This window comes from Canis lupus, chromosome 5 (genome assembly GCF_048164855.1).
Source record: "Canis lupus baileyi chromosome 5, mCanLup2.hap1, whole genome shotgun sequence".
In the NCBI taxonomy this organism is placed as follows: domain Eukaryota; kingdom Metazoa; phylum Chordata; class Mammalia; order Carnivora; family Canidae; genus Canis; species Canis lupus.
The window spans coordinates 53,290,936-53,318,011 of record NC_132842.1 but is presented as its reverse complement, the minus strand read 5'-3'; the positions used below and the strand labels follow the sequence as shown (position 1 = coordinate 53,318,011).

Sequence of the window (27,076 nt, the reverse complement as noted above, 5' to 3'; positions counted from 1 at the left end):
CTAATTTTATCAACCAATAGCAGAGTCAGACGTTAGGCTCCATGAGTCAAATGAGTTGAGGGGACCTGCTCTCTATTCTCTAAAAGGAAATTTTGTAACAAAATGGAAACAAAGGGCTAAGGAGCCTTCAAATCCAAGGGTGAAACATCTTGGGTGTGAAGCCTGTTAACCTCTTGTCACCCCTGCCAGGCCACGAGACACAGCTGCTAAATTCCCTTGTTCTCCCACCTAGGCCCTGCCTCTCCTCGATTCCCCTTCCATCTCATCTACTTATACTATGATCATTTATTGAATAAGGCCAGCCTTGAAAAAGGAAAGAACTAATCTACCGATTATTTTAAAAAGCCATTACTGTTCATGAAAAATTAAACAGTGAACTCCATTGAACTGTCATCTCCCCAAATTTAGATATTCTCGAAGCATCTGATTGTTCAAGACAAGGTATTAGATCCCACAAAGGTAAGCAGAGGACAGGTGGCCATGGGAGCATCCACGCATCTCCTTCTCCCTGCATGTTCTTTCATGGGCTTTCTAAACAGCTTGGGTCTCCCTTTTTTGCTTTCTCTTGTCTTTGGAAATAACCTAAATATCCAATAATAGATAAATGACTTAATAAATTAGGAGATGATGTGAACAGATTGGGAGATGTTCTCTATTCCACATGAAGTAGGATAAAAACATTGGAAACCTGTTGGTATTACCAGGAATTAGAGAAATACAACTTAAAATGAGATAAAGGATTATCTCTGTTAGCCTGGCAAAAAGCAAGAGCTGAGTAACAGCATCAGTGGGATGTGGGGTCATAGGAACTTTGTGCATGGCTTATGGATGTAGATTGGTGTAGTTGTTCTAGAACCCTGTGACAACAATTAGTCAAATTAAACATGTGATCCACAAATTCTGCTAAGGTATACTCTCCAAGAAAATATCAGATTTCCACAATAATATTTAGTGCAACATTATTTATGAAGGGGAAGTTCAAAGCAGTTTGAGTGTTCATCACTAGTAAAATGGTGAGCCCTGGGTGCTATACTATATGTTGGCAAACTGAACTTCAGTTTTAAAAACCTGGGAAAATGGGATCCCTGGGTGGCGCAGCGGTTTGGCGCCTGCCTTTGGCCCGGGGCATGATCCCGGAGACCCGGGATCGAATCCCACGTCGGGCCCCGGGATCGAATCCCACGTCGGGCTCCCGGTGCATGGAGCCTGCTTCTCCCTCTGCCTGTGTCTCTGTCTCTCTCTGTGTGACTATCATGAATAAATAAATAAAATCTTTTAAAAAAAAAAAAAAAAAAAAACCTGGGAAAATTGGTAGGTAAATGTGGAAGACACCCACCACGGGTATTATACAGTAGTCAGAAGCAGTGGGTTAGATAAACTATAGCAATGTCCTTGAATCTCAAACATCTGGTGTTGGAGGAGGTCATCAATAGGACATGACTGGTTGACCCGGGAGCTGGACCTGCCCAATCAGAGGCTCCTCGTGCCCTCCCCTGTTCCTGGAACGTATACTCTACCCACCGCTCCCACCATGGGAGCTGGTTTCAAGGAGCAACCTTGAGAGTGCAATGTTCTGTTGATCTGGACAGTACACATAACTGAACCCAATTAAGACCTCTATAGAAACTTTTAAGATCCTGACACGTGGCTGCAGAGATCTACTTGTCCGTGGCCACCCATGACAAGCCTCCTTATGTAAGTTTCCTGGCTGATTAAATTTTCCACCTACCCATCTGGACTTGTTTGCCTCTTTCTTCCATGTCTCCTCCCTCTTCGGGGACAGGAGCCAGTTTGGGAACCTACCTAGAGAGCTTGATGGGACAAAAAAACCCAAAACACCCAAATGATATAGTAACACTATCATTTTTATGAATTAAAAATACACACATTCAAAACAATACCAGTATTTTGTTAAGAACATGAAAGGATAAACCATTTCATTAGCCTGGCTGCCTAGAGGGTGGGGGGGTGGGGGGATGAAAGGAAGTGTGGGGGTAGAGTGAACGAGCTCTGGCATGAACTGGCCGAGCAGTGGAGAGCAAGACCGCCTCAATGGCCTGCCTCTGAGGCTCTCTGCTGGGAGTGAAAGCATGATGGCACGTCCATAAACTGAAATGCCATTATGAACAATACTGCAGAAGTGTATTTATAGATGTTGAAGTGTATCCGTGATTTGATACTGAACAAAAGAGATCAGCAAACATCATGTCCACTATTATTTCAGTTCTTTGAAAAAAGTTAAAAACCTCTCTCAAATGAAGAATGGCCGAGTGGCTGGGGGGATCGCAGCGCTGCTCTGTATTTCTGATTTGCCTTCCATGATCATGGTATGCAATGAAAAGACAGTTTTGTTATTTTTTTTTTAAAGAAAGACTTTTTTTGTTTGTTTGTTTTTACAGAGGGACAAGAAGAATGAAGAGGTCACCAGTTGTGCGAATTGACAGGTACTGAAAAAAGGAGGCAGTCTTTTCCTAGGGCTTTGTGTTTTTAGGTACAAAGGGTCAAGCCCAAGCTTTACTGGTTGCTTTGCTTTTCCTTGAGGTCAGGGAGCCCCAGCTGTCCCGAGGCTGCCCGTGGGAGCCGAGTGGAGGCCGAGGAGCCGGGGCTGCAGGTGGCACCTGCCCGACGGCTGGGGGTGGCCAGTTGGCCGTCGCCCCGATCCTGCCTCCAGCCGGGAGGGCCCAGTTGACGTGGCACCATTGGACACGCACGTGTACTCCGGAGGGATGGAATTTTCAGGCCAAGGATTTTTACTTAGACACGTCCTAGGGCTGGAGCTTATGGCCCTGCCAGCCTGACATATGAAGATCTGGTAACTGCAACGTGCTTGCCCCAGGCCTCGCAACAGCTCCATCCTCCCTCGTACTGGCGGCAGGCTCCAGGCGGCGCTGAACCTAACAGGCCACACTCAGCGGCTTCCAGCTTTGCAGCATTGATAGGCTTCTTGCTGTGCGGGGCGGCGGCCGCACCTAGCAGCCACGCACAGCAGAACTTTCTTTTCTCTGCATCTGGATAGACTTGACGGGCGTGTCACCGAGTCCACAGGGCACTCAAGTTCCCGGAGCAGGTTCCCTGTTTGAAGCGCTGGCCTGCATGCACCTGCTGGGACCGACAGTCACAACGTCAGCCTGCGGAAGAGCCGTCCACCTGGTCTCTGGAAGGCAGGGTCCCAGACATCAGGGGCAAGTTGTTGCATGTTTTTCTGTGAGGACAGGCGCCAAGGTTCCAGCCCACAGCCCAAGGGGTCTGAACTGCTAGTACGGGAACCTGGGTCAGAGTGACTGCCTTGTAGTGTGCAAATAGTGTGAACCGAGGTTCAACCAAGCTGTGGTCACTTCTAACTCTCGCAGATACTTAAGACATGTACAATATTCGTTGGGGGTGGGGGGAGAACTGGAAAAAGAAAGGAATAACACAAATAACTGCTTTTAGGAGTAAGTTAAAACCATACAGGTAGGTGGGAAATTAAATTTAGAGAGCTACCCTACCATTGAGTTCCTTAATGCCTGGCCTGTATCGAAGGAAGCAGATTTCTGTAGTTATTAAAGCGACACTTTTTCATGTTATGTTTGTGTGGTGAAGCGAAAATGCTAGGTGATTGCCTACTGATTAATTAGAATTAATAAGGAGCCCTATTACAGAAAACGATTAGCTTCCTTGGCTCGTGGTTTCCCACCAATCATCACACATGTAATCTTGCGCCCTGTGATTTTTTGCCATGTGAAGAAAGAGACAATGGGATGGCTTAGATCATTCAGAGGGGCCCAGATCTGATTTCACAGGACACCTGGTACCGTTTAGGAAGGTCAAGGCCTTTAGGGCCTGAAAAAAAAAAAATCTGGATTCCAATCCCAATCCTCTTTCCAGGGTGTATATTAAACAAATGACATAGATTCTGTGGGTGTTTGCTCACCTGTACAATGGGGCTGCCGCCGCCATCTGGTTTGGGGTTCAAATGACATGGGAGATGAAAAGCTTCCTGCCCAGCACTACGTGTATATATATGAGGTAGACAATAAATGTCAGGCTGCTTCTTTCCTTCCTGGTGGTTTTGATGGCTTTGATTATGAGGAAAGACACAGGAAGGGGAGGAAATGAAAGACAACAAGGCACGGTGCTAATTGATGGAGGAAGGTTTTAGGAGAAACGGAGGAGATGGTGTCACTGAGGAAGACTTTATGAGGGCAGTGACCGTGGTGTGGAAGGTGGTAAGTTTTACAGGCAAGGCACACGGTTGGTAGAAAGGTAGGGAGGTGTTATAGGAATATATTAATCTTTAAGAATAGAATATTTGTAGGAGTTAAAAAAAATTAGGGGCACCTGAGTCGCTCAGTTGGTTAAATGTCTGCCTTCAGCTCAGGCCATGATCCCGGGACCCTGGGATCGAGCCTCATGTTGGGCTCCCTGCTCGGTGGGGAGCCTACTTCTCCCTCTCCCTCTCCCTCTGCTACTCCCCCTGCTTGTGCTCTCTCCCTCTTTCTCTCTCTCCCAAATAAATAAAATCTTTAAAAGAAATTAGCAAACCATTCCCTTCCACAGAAAGCAATCTGCAAAATCCCATACTTACCATAATATACAGTTATATTCAGTAGCATTTTGGAGATGTGTATATACAAGAACAGAACATATTAGTCATTATGTTTTCATGCTAAATTTTTATTTCAATGTTATGCAACTGCATAAGTATAAATATTTGTTCAATATACAACAATTATGACATCCATAGGGAATTTCTTAGAGAAAATAAGACTGCAAACACTTTATTGCACAGATCCTAACAAACTTTTAAGCTGGTAAATCTACAGCTGGGAGTAATACCGAGGAGCACATCTTACAATCACAGGAGACTGACCAAATAGAACACAGGAGAATTTCTACCAGCTGATTGGAGAGGTTTACAACAACAAACAGGTATTACATGAATGCAACCTTAAGTACTCTTTACTCATCCAAAATGCAAAAACATATTTGGCAAAAATGGTAATACACTATACAAAATATACATAAAAATATCATTTGTAAACAAGCAGCTAGTTGTGCTTTAAAGGAAACGGGACAGTTAAAAAGCAAAGGCTGTAAACCATGAACTACCTCCCCGATAGACCTGTCGTGATGTCTGAGTACAGAGGATGGGGTTATGACAACCACCCAACACAGATACGAATTATAAATGTCGAGACCACTTTGGAAACCGATTTAACTTTTTTTACGGTATTTGTTTCTTCTGCAATTTCACAATGTAGTGATGGGGTATAGCTAAAATCACATGGGAAAAAATCATGGGCAAGGAGACTTTTTTTTTTTTTTTTTTTTTTGCCATTGCCAACTCATTGTACAATGAAGGACAACCAAGTAGATGGTTAAGTTATGTTTTTGTTTTTGGAGCAGAGCAGGGTTTACAGCCTCGCTAAATAATTTACACTCCACGGGCTGTGCTTAGATGAACAATTTTATAGCTTGAAGATACTAAGACCTCCGAGGGGGTTTGGGTGCTAAGTGAGTATTTATTGATAAGTTTTTTCCCCTCTTAAAAAACAAAACTAAAAAAATCCTGCTATGGATCCCAAACATCTTATAAAGACTTATCTGTGTGTATTTCCTCTTAGTGCCTTAGTACTGGTGTCAGCAAGTGTCATCTTACAATACAAAACAAGCCACCAGGACAACTGCAACAAAAACGAACAAAAAACCCCCCTCAGCACTAAAATGATTTGACGAATTCTACATATTCCATGGTATACAAAATTTAAATAAGGCTTAGCAAAAGTAAAAAGGACACATTCAAGCACCAAATAGCTCCACCAAGTCTTTTTGTTAAAAAATGCTGCTCTTTATTAATACAGTATTTTTTTTGCATACAAATAAAGAGATCATGTTATGTAATGTATGGAGCTACTCGATGCGTCAGAAATGAATGTGAAACCCAGGAACTTGCTAAAAACAGCAAGCTTCATCTACAACATAAGGCCCCAGCTATGTATTAAAATGTATCTGATGTCCTGATTATTCATTAATATATATGCTATGATGCCAAAATCCACCCCCGTTTTCCCTCAAAAAAAAAAAAAAAAAAAGAAAAAAAAGCAAATTTAAAACCTCTTCCAATGCCTGACGCTTCTTAACTCAATTTAATACTATCAGATTTGTGTGCGGCCAGTGATTTTTCCTTTTTGTTCAAGAGCAGGGCTGGTGCAAAACTACTACAAAATGTGTGCTTCTGGACTAGTGACTCATAGCATACAGGCCTGAGTTTAAGAGCATGAAAAGAAGGGAAAGTAACAAAAATAAAGTTGACGTGTGTTTATAGCCCCCACGACAGCCAGGGTGAAGACCCTGCACATCCCCCCCTACGGACAAGGACAACGGGCCTTCCAGACAGTTGGACCCCGGATCAGAACGTCCACTCGGATGGCTGTGAAGTGAAAATGGTTAGCTCCACTGGTTCCGGCCATTCCTAACGGAGGAAGGTTCCAAACGCCACGATCAGAGTAGCTCTCGCTCTAAGATCTGGAAACACAGGTGGCCAGATACAGCGACTATCAAAATCTCTCTTTAAAGACACACACACAGACTCACGATCTACTGCAGCTAGGGCTTCCGTTCCTCTTTAACTCTACTCGGAATCTTTTAACTTAGAAAAACGTAGCCTTGAAATCTCCTCCTAGATCACAGGCCAAAACATGTGGCTGGATGCGTATATACACAGACAGGAGTGTAGCCAGACTTTTCCATTTTCCATACACCCGATTTTAACCGCTGTGGCTTCCTTACTAGGTTAGGATCAAGTGGTAAAGCAAAAATCTTAACTGGAAGAAAGAAAAGAAAAACACCCACCAAGAAAGAAAAGAAAGAAAGAAATTAAGGAAAGAAAGAAAAAAAAAAAAAAAGCCGTGATAAAACAACGCAATCAGCAGCAAGGTACCGACTCTACATCCCAAGCCAAACACGCGGGAGGGTATTTACAGCGCACATCCTTCTCCGCGACAACCCTCGACCGCAAGGTCCGCGTTGTCGCTGTTTGTCCAAACACCGAATGGTGTCAGTTCTACCGGGGACAGTCGGGGGGCGGGGCAAGAGGAAGGGGGTCCGCCTGTGCCCCGACGCGGCCGCGCTGCTTTGGAAGGAGGTGGAGGCGCAGGTGCGCAGCAGGTGCACGGTAGGTGCACATCCCGGGGGCTGCCCTGGGCGCCCCGCTACGACGCCTTTTTGTGGGGGCTGCTCCGCAGGGGCTCCCGCCCCCGCCTCTGCCGCACCACGAAGTCCTTCTCGGGGGACAGGGCGACGGCGGGCCGCTCGGGGTTGGGCGCAGGGGCCGCCCTGGTGACCTCGCGGGCCGCGCCCGGTTTCCGTGCGGGAGGCGGCGGCGGCGCGGGGCCAGGCTGCTGCAGCTCCAGGGCGGCCGAGCTCCGGAAGGACGGCAGCGAGTCGCTCTTGGGCATCGCGGCTCGGCCCCCGCCCCCGCCGCCCGCGGCCCCCCGCGCCCCGGCTCCGGGGAAGCCCGCGGAGCAGCTGCGGGACTTCTCGGGCGGGGCGGTGGGCGTGGCCGCGGGCGGTGGGGGCGTGGCCGCGGGCGGTGGGGGCGTGGCCGCGGGCGGGGCGGTGGGCGTGGCCGCGCTCCTGCTCGCCCCGCCCACCGGCGTCTGCGCCCCCGGGGCCCCGGCCTTGGCCTCGCGCGGGGCCGGGGGGAGGCCGGCGGCGGGCCCGGCGGGCGCTTCGGGGCCCCGCTTGCCCTCGGCCTTCCCGTCGGCGGGAGCCCGCGGCCCCGCGCTCCCGTCCGTCTGTCCGCACGGAGCGGGGCAGTCTTTCACAGTGGATGGCTTGGGGTGCTTGGGGCACGCGCTCTGCTGCTCCCCGGCGCTGGCGACGCTCCGGGGCGGCTCGTCGGGGGGGCGCCCCCCGCCGGGCGGGGTCGCCCTGGTGCCGAGGAGGCCCCCCCGGGCGTGCGGGGGAGCCGCGCCCAGCACCGCCCCGCCGCCGCCCTGCCCCTCGGGGCCGCCGACAGCGGGCGCCGCGCTCGGCCTCTGCGAGGAGGGCGCCCTGTCCGGGGGCGCGGACCTCGGGGCGCCGTCCTGGGGGCCCAGGCTGGGCGCCGCGGCCCCGGGCGGGCTCCCCGGCTGTCCGGCCGAGCAGGGGCTGGGCGAGCCGCGGGGCGGATGCGGCGGCGGGCCGGGCAGCTCCTGGGCGGCGGGCGGGGGCGGGGGCGGGGGGCCGCTGCTCCCGCGGGGCTGCACCGGCCGCTCCTTCCTCTCTGGCTCCCTGGGGGCGTCCTTCTGCAAAGGCGGGCAACCGGGGAGCTGCCTTCCCTTCCCGTTCTCGGGGCCGGGGGGCTGCAGGGTCCACCGCGCGGGAAGGGCTCCCCCTCCTCCCCCTCCTCCTCCCCTCCCTCCTCCCCGGCCCGGCTCCCTCTCACAGGGAGCCCCCGCCGAGCGCAGACAAGGGTCCTCCGGGGCCCGCGGCCTCCCCTCGTCCCGGCCGTCCCCGTGGCTCGCCTTCCCGCAGGACCCCCATGCCCTCTCCGCGGTGTGGGGCTGTGCGCGGACATCCGGGTGGGTCCTCGCCCCAGAGGGCACGTGTCTGGAATCGTCGCCGGTTTTAGCAGCTTCTGTTGGACACGACTCCACGGAGGGCTCCCGGGGGGTGTCCGCCCTGACGTTGGCCCGCTGGCCCCTGGCGGCCGGAGGGCCCCTGTCGGAGGACTGCCTCCCACTGAGCTGCTCTCTGGAGGGCGCCCGGTCAGCAGGTGTCAGGCCGCGGGACCGGGGTGGCTCGGCCGCGGGGGGGCCCTGCCCCAGGAAGGGGCCGGGTCTCGGCTCGGGCGCGTGGCCTTGGTGTCGGCTGCAGCCCCCCTCTCTCGGCTGGGGGTCGCCTTCGGGGACTGTCACCACGCTCCTGGCCCCGCGGGAGGCTTTCCTGTCCTGCTTCAGCTCGGGGTCTGGCAAGGGGCCGCCTGGAGAGTTCTGGAGGCCTCGGCTGGCTGGGAAGCGGGGCTCCAGCAGGTAGGACTTACTCATCCTGAGGCCGGCGGGGGAAGGCTCCCTCTGGGCGGTCTCCGCCTTAGAGGCCCCGCTGCCCGGGGGGGCGGGTGGCACAGGGGTCCCCACATCCCTGGCCGGGCTGGGGGTCTGCACGGGCTCGGGGGAAGGCAGCTCGGTCTTGGAGGCCTGAGGCCCGGACAGGAGAGCGATATCCAGAGTGCCCTCAATGGGCTTCAGGCAGGACACAGACCTGCCTTCCAGCTTATACTCGGACGGGCTTTTCCGGACTGGGGACTCAGGAGCCACCAGGCCCCCCTTCTCCACCCCGCCGTCCCCCCGGCCGGCTAGGGCCTTGAGAGGGACAAAGGAAACGGCGCTGATCTGAGCCGGGTGGGCACCGCTGATGAATGCTCGGCCCTCAGAGGCAGGCAGGGCCTCCTGCTGCCCACCCACGGCCCGGCCCGGGTTCCCGGGCAGGCTCTCATGGGCAGTAGAGGTCATCTTGGGCTTGAGCACGGGACACAGGCTGTCATCTTTGTCTTCAAATGGCATCTTCTTTCGGAGGTAATCGATGTTGGCCAGTTTGCTGTCTAACTTCTCACATCGGAGGCACTCCTTGGCTGGGGGGGCCTTCTCCAGGTTTTCAGCCTTCCCAGAGCTGGACCTGTCGGTGGAGTGACACAGGCCGTCCTGGAGGATGCCGGGAGCAGAGGTGCGCTTGAAGTCACAGACGCCCTGGCTGTGGTCCCCGGGTGCCCCTTCCGAGGCGGCCCCCTCACTGGCCCGAACGCTGGCCTGCTTGTGAAGAGCCCCTTTCAGCAGACTGCCCAGGGACGGGGGCTCCTGCGAGGCCACTTTGCTTTCAAAATGACTCGACCTCTCTAATGCCTTTGGATATAGTTTCTTCTCCCTGTCTTCCAGCCTGAAAGTAGAGAGGGCCTCCAAATCGCTGCCGAGTCCGTGGGATTTCTGGTGGGGATCCTGTTTGTCCGGGAGGCCATCGGGTTTCTTCACTACCACCTTGGCCTTGAGCTTCTCTCGGTCCAGCTCGTCCATGGACTCCTGTCTCCCCAGCTTCCGGGAGACGGGGCGCTTCAGGCAGCCTTGCTCCACGGGCCTGGCACGGCTCAGGGAGGGCGCGTCGCACACGGTCTCCTCCAGGCTCTGCAAGCTCACCTCCCGCTGAGGCTGCTCCCGCTGCACCTCCTCCTGGGTCACCTCCAGGCTGTGCTTGCGGGAGCACAGGTGCTTCTTGTCACTGCCATAGGAGGGGGAGAGCTTCTCCTCCGACTGCACGCGCTTGAGCAGCGGGGACCTGGGGGGCTCTGCGCTCTTGGGCCTCACGATGTGTCTGACGATGGTGGGAGGGGAGTGCATCTTGCTGGGAAAGGCCTGGGCGATCTTGGAATTGCCGAGCGAGTGACCCAGCAGAGGGGATGGCGACCGTTGTGGGGACGTGGGCTGAGGCGTGGGAGAGGGGGTCCGGGCCAGGGGGGACAGTGGGATGCTGCCGGCCGACTTCCGCCTCCCGGACCGGTAGCGCTGTCCGCTGAGCTTGGGGGCCAGGCCGTGGAGGGTGCTGGGCCGGATGTGTCCTGAGCCCGCTGGGGAATTGGGGGCACTGGAGCTCGGGGAGCTGCTCTGTGAGGAATTAGTACCTGCGTGGAAAACAGAAGGCCGTGAGCAGGGGACTCCCTCCCTCTTCTTCCTGTGCTTCCCGCCTGCCCCAGCTGTTGCAGATCAGGTTGGATAAAGGCCAGCTTCGCACTTAACCCACGGATACACGCCTGTTCACGTAGGCCCTCCCCACGCTGGGGTTCAGGCCAGTGCTTCCTGCCCTAAGGGTCTACGCAGCCTCGTCTCACGGCCACCCTCTCAATCCCATCCACCACCACCTAGGGCCTGAGCCTCCTGTTCCTCAGGAGCTCAGAGAGTGATCCTGACCTCCTCTCACCTGTCCCTTGCCCAGGGGCCTCACTCACCTGATGGGAAGTCAGGGGTGGAGCGGTAGCTGGGCGTCGGGGAGCGGGGAGACAAGCTGTGCGTGGGGGAACCTGGGAGGCTCTCCCCTGACGACAGGGACCGGTTGAGGCAGGAGAAACTCCTGCTGGTGTGGAGTAAAGGGGACGGCTGCTTGGCTAGTTTTTTGAAGAGGGACCTCCTCCTAGAGTGGAAGCAAGAGGAAACCAATGAGATTCGACACTTGGGGTCCCCTACCATCTCCCCACAACACCAGCGCAGTCCCTTTACACCTCTGTACCAGGGAAGGCCTTACAGCGGCAGGTTCTACGCTAAAGGCATGTCGGTTCTCACTTTTCAAGTGAAAAATGACTTCCTTCTAATGACTTAGAAAGGAAGAGTCTTTGATAGGATACATCGGAAGCTCTCTTAATTCCAAAGACTTTAGGAAGAGCTGAGGAAATGAAGAAAAATACAAAATACGTATTCATTTATTTATTTGTCAGGTTTATGAGGAGGGCGTCCTTCACCTGAATGCTTCTAAGCATGCGCCCCCTCAGATCCCAAAACACACTTTCATAAGAGATAATACCAGGTAAATCTCTGGAAGAGGAACCATCACCTTGGATATAGAATTCTTTAATGGTGATACACTGAGCAGAGGCTGTATCTAGGAGGGGCTGTTTGCCCTGCTTATTCCACCGTGGGCTCTTGAAAATTCTTAATGACAATGTAGGTTGTACATTAACACAGAAAAAGCGAGAAAGGTGAACTGAAGCTTATCGTATCAGCAGGGCACCAGACACTGAGCTGCAGCAGAAGCAAATGTGTATTTAGTGTTCAACAAGCATATCTTAAAGCAAAAAAAAAAAAAAAAAAAGGGAAAGCTTCAGATGGCTGTAAAAAGTTCTTTTGCCTTTACCATCATGCAAGCCTCATTCACCCCTAGAGAGCTTAAACAAGTTTCAACACCGCTGCCCCTCTGCAACAGTGTGTTCTCTGACTTAAAAGCACAATCAGAATATAAAGCGCACATTAAAAAAATATAGAAACCATTCACTTAGCTCATAAAGCATACATCTCAGAATCTGTGCATTTGATTTTAATCCAAGTAATAAATGTGGGTTAAACAATTAAGTCATTCTCTATAGTTCATAAAATAAGCAAGTCTGCTACTCTGCCCTTGGCCCACTCACCAGAGATACCACTTTCTTCTCCATTAGCAGTTTCTTCTCCTACCTGTCTGCACATTGCTCAGTGATCTCTTTATGTTTTCGTTTATCAGTTCCAGAAACGATCTATTGATTTCCTAGCCCAGAAGATGAGAATGAAGCTCTGACACAAGCCCCTCCCACCCTCTGACCAAATACACTATTGCGTTTCTATCCCTCCCTCTAGAGCTAAACCAAAACTTTCAGTTAGAAAAAAGGCTGCCCCCTGCTTTTTTTTCTTATTTCCCCTCTATTTTATATTATAAATAATTGTTCACAGCTGGGCTATGCAAAGCAGGATCCCATTTCCTTTCTTGCTTGCTGTCGTCTTTCCTGGAGTTAATAAGCATTCCCATTTTATTTGCTTATTTCCCCACATTTCTATCATCAAAAATCCTCATACAGTCAGACACATTAGATCCACCTGGGAAAAGGAAAGATGCTGCTGTGGTATCATGCAGGGAGCCCATCCAGACAGTTGTCTGGCAAGAAATGTCCCCACTCAGACACAAACACGCATCTCGTCAGTGTCCGCACAGAGCACAAAAAGACTGCCTCCCAGATTGCAAATGTGTAACCCAGTTAGATCTTCAGTCAGTAAAGCAAAACCCCTTTATTTTTAGGCTTATTTGGATGCTTTAAAGCGATCATTATTTTCGAGTATCTAGTATTAAAAAAATAGCAGTTGTTTGTTTTTAGATAACATAAAGGACATTAGTAAATGGAGATTTAATGCTAAAAACTGCCTGAAGGTCTAGTGCCTTAAATCCAACTCTCCTGAAGTAAAGTCTAGAGGCTTAAGAAACAGCAAAGGGCTTTACATGGTACTCACACAGGGGAAAAAAAAAAAAAAAAAAAAAGAAAACAAAAAAAAAGAAAAAGCAATCTGAATTCTTCTATGAGGTAACGTAAATCTTTTCATTGTGAAAAATGATGCTGTTATGAATATGAACTTTAATGTATAAATATTTGAACCACAGCATGAAATTCCTCACAGAGAAATGGACCTTTCTCATAATGTGTTTAAATTAGGTAAGGAGACGCTTTCCTCCAACAGGGTATATACCAAGCTCACAAAAAATGCTGCTTGAACTAACCTTTCTAGACTTTCTTTCTTCTTAGATTTCTTGCTCCGCCTCACCATCCGGCTCTTATAGCTGTTTCTCCTGGCTGGTCCCGTTTTGATTGATGTGTTTTCAAATGGAGTAGTAGTGATTGACACCTTATTTCCACTCTGTAAAAAAAAAAAAAAAAAGAAAAAGAAAAATTGTGGTGGTATTAAAGGGAAATTCTGGGAGGAAACGAGATCAGAACCCAGACGAGAGATTCAAAGACAAATAAAGGTACGTAAAGACATATGGACAAAAGCCTTCTATTTCTAAATAACCTTTGGAGCAATGACATCCTAACACAAAGGGGGCGGAAGGCAAAAATGACTTTTTTTTAAATGACAGGTTTCTTTAAGAGGGCAGGCTCTGGACTCCACAGATGTGAGTTCAAATCCAAGTTCTGTGACCTCAGCAGGTTGCTTCTGGTTCCTATACCTCAAACACTTGCACCGTGTAACAGAGGAGTCCTACCTGGCTCACGGGGGCCGTGGGAGGATTACATGGCATGGAGTTAGTAAAGCCTTCAGCACCGAGTGGGACACATGGAGAGGACTCTATAAATAGCAGTTATCGTCATCCATATGTATTTAGTATAAATGTGCCCAGGGGCTGTCTGTTCTTGGTTGATTTATTTTTTGTTTTTCTCCTTTTTGTGTTTTTCCTTTGACCTAGAAATCATAGCCTAGCAAAACTGAATGAGATTTTTATTTTTAATTATTTTAAAAGATTCCTTTTCTGTCATCGTAAAACCTATCAGCCTGCAGAGCTGCAAAGTTTATGCCGGCGAGTACAAAACAGCCTCTCTTTGACCAGGTCACGCATGGCGAGGTAACTCCTGGGGGATTTCCAGGCCCTTCACTCAGTGCTGGGACAGGGCTTACTGGGCAGGCCCTGAGGGTGGACAGCAGAGGTGGAGTCAGAAGCCAGGCTGAGGGGTGCCTAGGGCAGACGGTAGGCTGATCCCCTTCCCTCCTGCATCAATGACCTCTTCTTGAATTTCTTAATACCCAGGGGAGAAACATGTCCTTTCAAAGTCACAGATGGCCCTGATTACCTCGAAAAGACAAGGAACATAAGGAGAAGGATCTTTTAAAGAGGCCTACACCTGGAAAACCCCTAGCAGCCCGGCTCTAAGTGGTACTAAGTGACGGGGAGTTGAGTGTGGTGGGGGCAGAGCACCAAACCCGTGGGGACTGACTGCTTTCATGTTAACATCGACTCCCCCTCTCCAATTTGGGAAATAATATACCATCTTATGAAGAAGAAATTATAAAGTATAAGTAAAACTAAAAATCATCGAGGAGCCTTTCCCTCAGCTAACATTGGTAATATTTCAGCATCATTTCCTGACCTTTTCTCAGGCATGTATAAATGAAGCACATAAACAGACATATCTCACAAATAATTTTAATCTTAGCTAATCAGATACTTAGCTTTAGCTTTATGTTGTTTTTCCATTTCACATCACATAACTTGGAAAACTCTCCCTGCATCATCGAATGTTCACTGAGAACGTAATTTTTACTGGCTGTGCAACAATATTCCACAAGATGGGGGAATCAAAACTTAATTTCCCTACTGCTATTCTTTTCTACTTTTCAGTTCTTTCAAGAGTCGCCATAAATATTCTCATCTATAGATCATTGCCTTAATCTGTCATTTTCTTTAGATTACATAATTAGAGTCAATGCAGCAAATCAAAGGGTCTATCTCAACCTTTTAAAAACTCTTGGTACATATTAATACATTATTTTCCAGAAAGCTTATGTCAATGTGTACTTTTGCCGGCAGCACATAAATACTTTTTTTTTTTTTTTAATTTATTTGACAGAGAGAGAGAGTGGTTGAGAGAAAGAAATTGAGAGAGAGGGAGAGAGGGAGAGAGCGAGAGGAGGGGCAGAAGGAGAAAGAATCTCAAGCAGACTCCATGCTGAGCGCACGCCTGGACCTGGGGCTCGACACTTAGCTGACTGAGCCACGTAGGGGTCCCCATAAATACCTTTCTTACCACAGGTTTGTTAGAACTGAATATTAGCATTAAACAAGTGACCAATTTTATACTATAAGTAAGTTGTGTCAAGTTTTAATCTTCATTCTTTGATGCTGTCACACTTATTTTGGTCATTTCTAATTTCTTCAGGAGATGATCTGTCCATGTCTTGTATTCACTTTAGAATCAGCAAGTCTTAGTATTTTATGACTGATATTATAGGTTTTTTTTTTGATATTTAAGAACATGTCTTCCCACACCTAAGGTCCTAATTGTAAAAAAAATACTTTAGGGAAATAGGATTAGAACTGAAACAAAAGAAAAAAAAAACATTTTTCTGAGAGAAAAAACCATATGTTCTGCATGCAAATGCCACAACTTTAAGAATAAACCTTTATCTACTAGGAAAGACGTTCTAGTTCTTGTTTGAACACAACATTTAGCTTCTAGGTGTGAAAGGCCTACCAAGGGAGGTTGTTTGGAATGGGATCTCCTCACAAATTGAGGGAGGCCATGCTAAACTTGTAGTTTGTCCTGTGTGCCTCAGGTGAATGAAAAGAGCGAGTGTGGCCGGAGTTTGTCCTTCCCGGGAGTTCTTTCAATCCTTGTCCATGTTCATCTGCAATGGGGGCCCAGAGAGCCGTCGTGATCCCTGACGCTGTTCTACGAGTCCTGAGCCTGAGGCGCATGATTCCTACTAAACCTAAACACATGGGACTTCCAACAAATCTTCATAACAACTGACAACATTCTACTCTTTCTGGCGAGATTCACCACTGGCTTTCACATCTTCACCACAGAAAGGCTAACAATGCCACGCAGCCTTTTTAGAGCACATTTTCCACATTAAAGCGTTTTTCACATATATCCTCTTACTTTATTTTCCCCACCAAGTCGTGAGGGCTGCTCTATTTTTTTACAACCCTGTGAGGTGGGAAAGAATTGTTATCCTTGCATTCTAGATGAGGAAAAGAGAGTCAGGGACACAGAGTTTTCTTCTTCCCCAAGGTCACAGAGCCCCGTGCAAGGGTCTACACCTGGCTCTCTGTCCCTCATCCCCTGTGGCCGCTCGCCCCGTGGCTATGGCATGTCCTGATCCTCCGCCTCTCTTGCTCCCAGCAGAGTACGCGGCTTATACTTCATGTGTGGTAGTGAGGGAACCACGCACTGATTAACATAGTGAATGATCAGCGTAGGAGATGGTCAAGAAGAAATCGAGGAGACTGAAAACTGCATCAACGTTGAATGAAACAAATAGAAACGATAAACACAGCTCATCAGAAAGTAGTTATAACCAGGGTTTTAAAATCAGGGCCCATCACTGAGCTCTGTACAAATGTTCCCTTCCTCTCTAAAAAACAAACCCAGTTTCTCCTTCATGTTTCTATATATGGCTGTTCCAGAGGACAGTTTGCTGGATTTACGTAAATACGCCGAGGTAACTTCCCTGAGGAGGAACTACAGACCTAGAAGACCCAGAGTGCAAACACTTCCCTGGAAGCACGGATGATAATTAAAATGGTAAATGAATGGACAAATAACTTCATCAACAACCGGGTAGGTAGGAATCGTAAAGCCTGCTGCCTGGTGGATCCGCGGCTACCCGGGGGGCTGGCTTGAGCTCTGCGATGCCTCTTATGGGCTCGGTTTATCCTCAATCCGCTCTTCTGAAGAACCAGTGAACTCTTCTAAGAGAAATTCTATACTTACTTAAAAAAAAAAATGGGGCCAGCAGATGGTTAAGTGTTCAATTTGTTCACTTTTCCTATCAACTATTTGTGTAATTGCGCACGGTGGGAGGGAAATCCCTGTAAGCTGGCTGACCTGAACACAACAGCAAGCTACCCGGCCTCTCCCTCTCAGCGTGGCTCCGGGTCCCGTAGCGGGGGCCGGCGATGTCTCATGGACATGGGCGCTGCCTACACGCCTCTTGTGCATAACGCACGCAGGGAGGGGCGCACGCCCCGCAGGCCCGGGTCGGCCTGATTCACACCCTCCAGCAGCCAGCCCCAGCTGCCTCGCATGCTCCGTCCCACGTGCAAGCCCAGGCCCCTGCCACCCGAGCCACTCACGTTCCCCAGGCGCTTTGGGCCGTCTTGTCCTCCCGTCTGTGCACACCCCCTTGGGGCTGCAGAGCCGCCCCACACGCCCTGGTGTGCGCCCCCTCTCCACCAGCCCCCCGGGCCTGCACCGCTCCCCCCGCTCCCCTCCCGTGGAGCCTAGCGCAAAGCTGCCTCCTTCGGAGCCTGGGCCGCACAGGCGGGCTGCTCCTATGTGGGACACTTGGACCGCGGACTGGCACCGTGTTCCCACCTGGGCACCGAGCTGCGCGGCCGGCCGGCGGAGAGGGCGCGGAGAGGAGCCCCAGGGCCCGACGCCGCTCACAGGCACGCGGGCCGCAGCTCTGCTCTTCCCGGCGGACAACCTCGGGCTGCTTTGCTAACTTTGTCCTGCTTTCATCTCTTCATCTGGAAAGTGGGGACACACGGTTATTTACGGCACCGACCTCACGGGGCGAGGGCATTCTAGGCCTTCATCTAGGGACGCCCTCTCGGCGCCTCGTCTTCAGTGTCCTGGGCCGTACGACTCCGCAAGGCCCGCCACGAGGCTGAGTCCGTGAGGACGGCGATGGCGATGCTATCTGACGGCTTGCCTTTCAGTACCGCGAAGCTGCTCAGAGTTCCCAGGAGGGCAAGTTGTGCAGCAGGGGCCCAGGAAGTTTTAGGGCACCGGGCGCTTAAACTAAGGCCGTCCCGGAAGAGCAACCTGGTCGAGCCGAGAGTTTCCCGTATTGGGGAGGTGAAGCCGGGGCGCGCTATTGTGTGGGTCCCTATGGGCTTCACCCAACGCTGCGGCGGGTGGAGGAGGAGGTCATCGCTTTCACGAAGTCCTTTCAGGAAGCGACTTGAGAGCCGAAAGGAGGTGACTGTCTCCTCGTGGCAGGAGAGACGTGAGGCAAAGGGGAAGGAGCACCCTGCATGGGATTCATGGCCGGGGGAGGGGGGGGGGAAGTGAACCCCAGAACCACGTGATGGTGTCACTCCATGGGCCTATGTTGTGAACTGACTTTGGACGAGCTTCCCGGTGGACGTAAGTGCTTCCACAGCAGGTTCATTGAAGGTGTGAGGGCAAAGGAGACCGAACGCAAGGACATTACAGATGGACAATGCTTCTTATGTTCAGATTCCAAATGATAAATGAGCACCGCACATGCATTTCTCAACAGACACACAACAGCCTCCACCTTCTCCTAAGGGTGCCATGGCATTTCGTGGCAAGTAGTTGGCAAGTGTAAAGCATCAAGTAAACGGCATCCAAGAATTCCAAAACAGAGCTGCTACCCTGATGCTCCACGAGTGATGGCGTGAGGAAGCCCAGCGTGGATACCACTCACTTTACACTTTGTCCAAGAATCGCTGTTCAAATTTGGAAGAAAGCTGCGTGATTACACAGTTCACTGGGAAGATAATTAAGTCCCTTGTATCCTTTTTGTTTCATGACATTGGTTGCTCCCCTCCAGCGCTTCTTTTATGAACCAGAGGCAGGATCCTCTGCTTGGCTCTGTGACAAAGCACGCCGCGGCCCCGAAGGGTGCCAAGGCCTCCAACCTCACAGGCTCGCTGACTCCATCCAGGAATGAAGGTGCCCCGCACAGACGGGGGCAGAACATTACAAATGGGACTCGGTTCTGCAGAGCGACTTTGCCAGAGACCGTCAGGAGAAAGCTGTATTCGAATTTCACAGAAGGAAGTTTCAAAAATCCAGAATGCTCTCGATATAAAATAAATTATGAAAATCATCGAATGCCTCAGCAAAATACACAGACACCTATTTTCTGAAGATATGTTTCAGTTTAGTATTTTTCCTTTTGATTTTACAAGCAGATACACGAAATGATGTGAAGACAGGCTGTGGCTGGAGCTGTGCGGCCTGTAACACGGCGCCGCCATAAAGGAGGTAGAAAGCCAAATTATGTCACCATTTACAATCCCCTTGACCTTCTTTTAAGAAGAGATCACCTTTTCTTAAGAGAACCTCACCTGTAAAACACAGACTTACTATCTGAAACAAAGGCTGAGCTCCTAGACAAGAGCGAGGAGCACTTTAGAAATAACACCTCTGCAGGGGGAAGGTTTGTACAGTGGATATGCGGACAGGAGGGGGACAACACAAAACAATTTCGGGGTGGGGGGGCTCTTTCCCACAAAGGGTCGATCTGCAAGTGAGCCACAGGCAGCCCTGGACCACAGCAGTAGGCACTGTGAGAGGAGCTGCTGGCCAGACTCATGAGTCTTTATATCCCCTCTAGAATTTTGTCTTACAGAGCCCAAAGTCATTTCAGGTGACTTTCACAGCCAAAGGACCTCCGAGTCAGCAACCCTGCTGGGGCGTCCCATTTCTTGGATACTTCCTGTGAGCGAGGTGTTGCATGCCAGGTGGACAGAGAATCGTATCAGGGAGAGATGGTGAACGGAACTCAAAAACTCAGGTCTTGCCCACGTATCATCTGTTTCTGTTCAGGAGCCACACTGCAAAGCACAGACTGACGCCAGCCATTTAATGCTGAATGGCGAATGGAATGGCACGTGTATCGAGACAGGAGTCTAGACGTGACAAAAGTAGTAGTGTGGTATTTGGCTCCTCCCACGGTAACTTTGGAGAGCAGGCAAAGAAGGACCCCATGGTTCACCTCAATTCCACAGCTACCGTGCACCCACCTATATCTGAGGCCTTGGGTAAGTGCTGGGGTGATGTGGAAAGCTCTAATGGTTGCCATCCCCCCCCCCCCCCCCGCGGGGCTCCGTCAGATTTGCTCCGTGTTCAGCATGCCTGTCAGCTGATTTCCAACACGGCCTAGGGCGCTGCAATGCTCTCTCAATACTGAGTCCTCTCCCTTCAATGATCGATACGTGCGCTTGTGAGAACGTTGGCTAGCGTTAGGGGGACAGACAACCTGCAGGTATGAGTGACAGCAAACTCATGGCCCCTGCCCCTCAGACTTCAGTTTTGAGCCCAAGACCAAAATTTGGTTAATAATGTGAACTAATCAATGGCAATAACTTTCCTACAATCTGCTACTTCACAATGGACCTTTGAATACGCACGCTACTGCTACTCTCCGAACCGAGGCCAGACCCTTAGTCTTCTGACAAATGCATTCATATTAGCTGGGGGGATGGCCAAAAAGGAGAAAAGTCATTAAATTGTACTTATTTTTGGAAGGCTTAGCACACCCACTTCTTTGTAGTGCCTTCTACATTTCTAATTTTCTTTTTATGTTGCAATTCAATGAAATTTCTCTGTAGTGTCCCTCCCCACTCATAGAATATTCTCTCCAAAAGTATGACATTCCTCCCTCTGCTACAGCCCTGCCTAATTACATTAAACTTTATCTGCTTCCATATGTCTCCTCCATCTCCCATACTTCTCAAGGGCAAGGTCTATACCTTAATTCCTGTGTTACCAACATCTACCACGGCACCGGACTCTGAGCAAGTGTTCTGCAAACGGTCTAAATGGACACTCTTTAAATGGCACATATGTATTTTTGTTCTGTCTCTCATTGTTTGAGGCTATGGCTCACACCTCTCTGTAGAGAAGTCCCTTACAGCCCCTTTGGTGCTCAAAAAGCAAGAGGTCATCCATAGATCTGTTGATTTTTGTCAAATGATCCTCCAATGAGAGACCGTAATTCTGATCACAGACTTCTTTTTTCTGAACAAACTTAACATCAAACACAACTTCATCCCTGTTTTTACAGGATCGGTATTTGGAAGCTATAACTTTATATTTTACAGTCAGCAGGTGACACAGCAAGTAACTCAACAGAATTGAGAGGATCAGTGTAGATTTTCTCTCTCCACTCACGTTCATGCTTCTTGTGGTCTTAACTCCACAGGCTTTATTCAGCTTACATTCAAAATAGAAAATGATTTACGTTCAAATTCATTTGTGTATGTGGGGGGAAAGGCCTAATGATTGCTAGAACCCCATCTTCCATCAGTACCTATTTCTGTCATTTACAGTATATGTGTATATTTTCACAATTTATTTTAAAGATTATTTGAGAGAGAAAGTGAGCAAGTGAGCATGGGCAGTAGAGAGAGAGAGAGAGTCTCAAGCAGATGCCCCCACCCCCGAACAGAGTCCATCTCATGACCCGGAGATCATGACCTGAGCCAAAACCAAGAATCGGACGCTTACCTGACTGAGGCACCCCGGCGCCCCTGTACTCACAATTCTATCTTTCAAAAGAAAGCCAACTCTCAGACCAAACCTTCACCTCTGACCCCACAGTTTAATACCACTTCATCCTCCACCGCACTAGAATTAAACTTTATGCTCCTGAAGAACATCACCCGTAGGGCAAGTGATTTCCAAATAGATTTTACTATGGGAGGTTCATAAAATGAAGAGAACTCTTGTTTTATCTGTGATTTGGGATAAGAAGTTAACTTAGGAAGGGAGTGTGTGGAGAGGAGTACATGGTTGTCATGATATAAATACCCAGCGAATTCATATTCTCTCCTCCTTAATAGTAGACCTGAGACTACCGACTACTTTCTCCATGGTTACACTGAGTCTGTGTGCATATACTGTACAGAAGAACGGAAGAACTCAGGGAAGGAATGCTTGGGACCAGTTCTTACTGATGACCCGGTTCATCGGTACGGAACGGACATAAAAAGATAATACCTTCAGCAAGAGCTCTATGACTTCCGTGTGGACAAGTCCATGCACCGGTTCTCCATTGATGTGCGTGATCAGGTCCCCAGCCTTCAGTCCTGCCTGGCATGCTGGACTCCCTTCTTCTACATTCTAAAGTCCAAGAAGAGAGTGCACATTCATAAGCCAACAAAGGGCAACCCTAACATCTACTCTTTCTTCTGGGACAATGTTGTGAGCTAACCAGCAAACGATCCTAAGCTCCTCGAGGGAAATCAGAAGCCATGGTTATTATTCCTTTTCTGTCATCATCCTAAAATAGGACCATTCCTCACAAAATTTCAGGTGAGTGGAGAAGGCAGTTTTTTTTTTTTTTTAAATGAAAGGACAGGATAAAAATGACCAAACAACAATGGAATATTCCTCAGCCATTAGAAATGACAAATACCCACCATTTGCTTCGATGTGGATGGAACTGGAGGGTATTATGCTGAATGAAATAAGTTAATCAGAGAAGGACAGATATTATATGGTCTCATTCATTTGGGGAATATAAAAATTAGTGAAAGGGAACAAAGGGAAAGGAGAGAAAATGAGTGAAAATATCAGTGAGGGTGACAAAACATGAGACACACCTAACTCTGGGAAACGAACAAGGGGTAGTGGAAAGGGAGGTGGGTGGGGGGGTTGGGGTGACTGGGTGATGGGCACTGAGGGGGGCACTTGGCAGGATGAGCACGGGGTGTTATGCTATATGTTGGCAAATTGAACTTCAATAAAAAAGTTAAAAAATTACCAAACCAAAGGAAAAAAAAAAGAAAAAGAATAAAGAAAGGTGGCAGTAGGACTATCTGTAATGATTTCCACCATCTTGGTATGCAGAGTGGACATGAAAAGTGGGCAGAATTATGAGACATGACTAGTTTTGGCCAAGTTCAATGCAACTACATAAAGGGAAAGAGCCTGAAACAGGTCCCACATGCCAGCTTAACAGAAAAAGTGCTCGTCAATATGACTCAGCCCACTTATTCATTCTCCAGGATGGGTGGGAGTGAAAACCCCCAAGGATGAGAGGCTGCTGGTCTTACCCAAACAATATGGTGCACCGTATAGATGTCGCTGTCTCCCACGTACACCCGGATGGCCCGGATGGTGAAACCATAGTTCTTCCCTGAACTGTGGATCACGATGGGCTGGTGTGGACTGGCAGACGCTGCTGAAGAATCCCGGCTGGGAGAGGAATCTCGTGAGGAAGAAGGGTCCGAGGACAGGGAATGGGGGGACATTGGACTTCCAAGCGGAGAAACGGCAAACATATCTGCAACACAGAAGTCAGGCATCAAAGCCAGTCCCGATCACGCAAATATCCATGCAGCCAGCCCACGCCATGCTAGCCCTGCTGTGATGGGGAGCTTGGCTGCAAGACAAATCCATTCATTTCTAATAAAGAAATAACCAGAAAACATCCGTATTGCTAACTAGCATGGCTTTCCAAAGAGAAGCTCTTAAGAAAGCTTCAAAAGTGGCTTTATTTTAACTAATTTTTCAATTAATTCTCTGAAGTTATCATTTCTTAATTCTCTACACTAATTAAAACACACACGAAACCTAGCTCCTACCCGGCTGGGATAGTTCTTAGTACGTTTTATTTTAAAGAAACAAACCATAGACGCACACACTTCAAGTATGCCTTTACACACAGAAGACTGTGTGGGCTATAGGGAGAGGTCCTCAGGCTCCAAATCTTGCCCTAAACACCTTTAACATGGTCTTTCTCAAACACACATGGTCAGGAGAGCGATTTATCAGTGCACGAGGTGCTTTTCACAGTATTATTGACCTGGTACTCATTAAGTGATTTTCATCAAGAAGCACTAAAACGCCAATTTCTTTATGGAAGAACCACTCCTCACTACTATGATTCCCACTGATTGTCTCCATATAGTATCCACGATTCTAACAACCATCCTGAGATAACATAGGTGCGCTAGAGAAATTTTAAGAAAAGCTCAGTTCACACTCCACAATACCAATTCTACTCTGCTTCTCCTGTGTTACAAGCACCCACACTTCTAATTTATTGTCGCTATCACTGTTCCATCTATGTGAATCCAAACAGATCTTAACTGCTCACGTGAAATTGTGTGTGCGTTTGACAAGGAGAAGAATATATAAAAGATGCTGAGGTTTAAAGGCGAGCTCAGTCAGAGCCAGGCTGCTAAGACTCAGCAGGTGCAGTGAGGACACTGTGGCCACAGCAGGCGGAAAGTACCCGCACTATCCTTTCTTCCAATCCTTAGGTCTGTCCAAACAGAACAAAGTGAGATGTATCACAAGCCATGCTCCTTCACTTTGTGACTGCATGTGGCATCCTGGTACTCTTTTGCTGGCTACCCTTTATCTAAAGGTCAAAAGGCTGGGTGATAGGGAATTTCGAACCATGCAAGCAGGAATGGGACAGAGTGGACACACACACATCGAAGTTCTGGAAAGCAAAGCCCCTGATCCTTTCTCTCATGATGGTTTCCTTCACTGCCCCAAACTGAACCATCGCTCTACTTGACCAAGATGTGGCCTTTCTCTCAGGTTTGATAAGTGGACTTACCTTCCTAACTGCAGCTGCTCTGGGGCCACTGCCTTTGGGTTATACATGGTCACTAGGGAGACAAGTGTTTGTTTTATGGTGCTAAATAGGATGTCTCTCAGAAAAGAGTGGGGTAGACTGAGCAGTATCCCCAAATGAGCATTTGTTTCTATCAAATCTCTCTCTGCACAAACAGGAAATTTCGAAAACACAATTCCCTTTATACATGGTCTGTGTTCTTCTAAATGCAAGCCATCTGCAATATAATTCAGTTGCCATTTCCACTCTCTTGCTGCCATTTGAGGATTAAGTCACAAACACAAGGCTGTGTATTTCATCTTTTCCAGGGGAATGGCTGTAAACTTATGGAGGCAAAACTCAGTTTTGAAAAATAGTGCAATCCCACAAAACCACAATTAAAGCTCACTCTTCCAACACAGGGAAGGAAAGGATTTGACTACCAGTAGGAGGAAGCATAGCTCAACAGACAGGGCTGGGAAAATGTGTAATTTCAGTGCTGTCTGGGACTCTGCATCCCCAGAAATGAAACACTTACGTCCTCCATGTCTACTTCCTCATTAATTAGATGAGGAAAAACGATACTCGGCTTTCCAACACAGATGCCATACACAGCTTGCTAAAATATACAAATGATGCACAGTCTCAGGAAGAAAAATTATTCAGGGGAGGTAGATTTACCACTTAACCTGGGGAGGGGGGTGCAGAAAAGGAAAGAAAGCAAATAAAAGAAATAAGGCTTCGTGGGAAGGAAGCCTGTCTCATTCCTGACGCAGAAAGAGGAAATGGGCAACAACACATGCCGTCTGGGAGCTCGGGAGCTCCCGCAGGGAGAAGCTCCGGGGGGAGCTGGGCCGGGCCCCCGCCCCTGCTTCTAGCAATCTTGCATCTCCATCAGCAGTCCAAACTGGGGAAGGGGTGGTGGTGGGGAACACATGCACAAATCACACAAGTTCATGCGAGTAGACGTCTCTCTACCTCCTGGGATCATGAGGGACAGGGCACTGGCAGAAAGGGACTTTGTGACTTTCCCCGAGATTTTCTTTTTTTCTGTGCTTTCTAATCGCTGCCGGGCCATGTGAGAAGCGGGTTCACTGGATGGCTTTGAGGAATTATCTGTACTGTCCACACACTCGCTTCGTCCATTTATCTGATCCAAGTGCTCTGAAAAACTGCCAACTGCGCAAAGAAGAAGGGATAAACACGGTTGAGGGAAATCTGAGATAGGATGGGAGGGAGAGGAAGAGAGAGGGGAGGAAGAAGCCACTGGGAACCATCCTCCCCTGTGGCTCCCGAGCCCACGTGGTGTCAGGCAATTGTCACAAACACATGACCAGTTAGAGAAAGGCGACGTGGACGAGGAGGTGAAAGAGGCGTCCACTCAGGTGTCACTCGACCTGCACACGCATCTGCTGATCCTCAGCCCGGGACTCCCCTTCACTAGGAGTCTCATTCCTTTCCAGAATCTCTATTTTGCAACCCTCGCAGTGACAACTCCTCTCCCACCCTGCACTGCCCCCCGGCCCCCCACCACTTCCAACCCACGGTAGGCCATGTTGTGAACCGGGCACCACCTATAAACAGCATGACGGCCCACTACGTGTCACGAGTACCCTGTGGTATCGGTGATCGTCCTTGGCAATGCTGTGAATTGTGCGGAGCATGCTGCTGGGGGTAAGGGGACATCACCTCCTTTCTTCGTGTAGACTTCCTGCCTGTGTCACCTCCTACCATCTTCCTAGGACACGCCTCGGCTCTGGCGTTCACTACAGAAGGGCACCTGCAGTGTCACCTGTGACTGCCCACGCCGTGCGCCCCCCACACTCTGTGCTCCTTGCAGACCTCACAGGACGGCACAGCACATCACCCACTCCGTGACTCCACGGCTCACTCTCCTTCCTGGGCTTTCACCCCAGACAGCGTGTCATTCGCTATCTGCCCTGAAGTTACTGGACCAGGGCTGAGGGCCTTCTCCCTCAAGAAGCCAGCCGTGCCTTCTTTATTATTTTTAAATTTATTAACCCTAAATAGAAAGTGGACGTGTTTTTTTTTTTTTTGTTATTGTTTGATTGTTTTTAGTTAAAAAATTAGGAGCCTCAGGAGAGGATCATAAGAGAACATAACCATGTAGGAGGTGGCAAAAATGGAAAATCCCTGATGTCTGTCTGGGTGATGGTGCAGGCCAGGAATCAAGAAAGTTTCTGAGCAGAAGGAACGTGTGGAGTCCCTCAGAGAAAGGGTGAACAGTCACCCCTTTGATTTTTCCCACTCTTTCTTTCGCAGACGATCAGTTTTCTTCCTTCCTTTTTTTAAATTGCTGATAGTTTATCTTTGTCCATCCAGAAAAAGCAATGCTTATCTCATTTTTATTTCTAAGTAAATGCTGTGCTACAAGCTCCCTGTGCTTTAAAAACCATCAAGGCATGATCATCACCTTCAGCTGTGCCATCTATGCAGAGAATTTGCTACCATTATAGACGATCCTGGGAAAGGCCGGCCCGCGCATCTTAAAGCCCACAAGGCTCTTTCCTAGGCTAAGACTTAATTCACATTTCTGTTCTGCT

At 49.2% G+C, this 27,076-nt stretch overlaps 1 protein-coding gene across 1 annotated transcript in view; it reads right to left on the bottom strand.

Annotated features, from left to right (window-relative positions):
* Positions 1–4,635: 4,635 nt before the first annotated feature.
* MAST4 (microtubule associated serine/threonine kinase family member 4) overlaps positions 4,636–27,076 on the bottom strand; it is a 538,667-nt gene continuing 516,226 nt past the window's right edge. Inside the window, exons 26-31 of the mRNA XM_072828443.1 lie at positions 25,491–25,691; positions 22,999–23,228; positions 21,941–22,063; positions 13,243–13,379; positions 10,958–11,139; positions 4,636–10,633 (exon numbers count right to left, since the gene is read on the bottom strand). Of these exons, the coding sequence (XP_072684544.1) occupies positions 7,194–10,633; positions 10,958–11,139; positions 13,243–13,379; positions 21,941–22,063; positions 22,999–23,228; positions 25,491–25,691 (4,313 nt within the window). The 3' untranslated portion in view covers positions 4,636–7,193. The remainder of the gene's footprint in view (positions 10,634–10,957; positions 11,140–13,242; positions 13,380–21,940; positions 22,064–22,998; positions 23,229–25,490; positions 25,692–27,076) is intronic.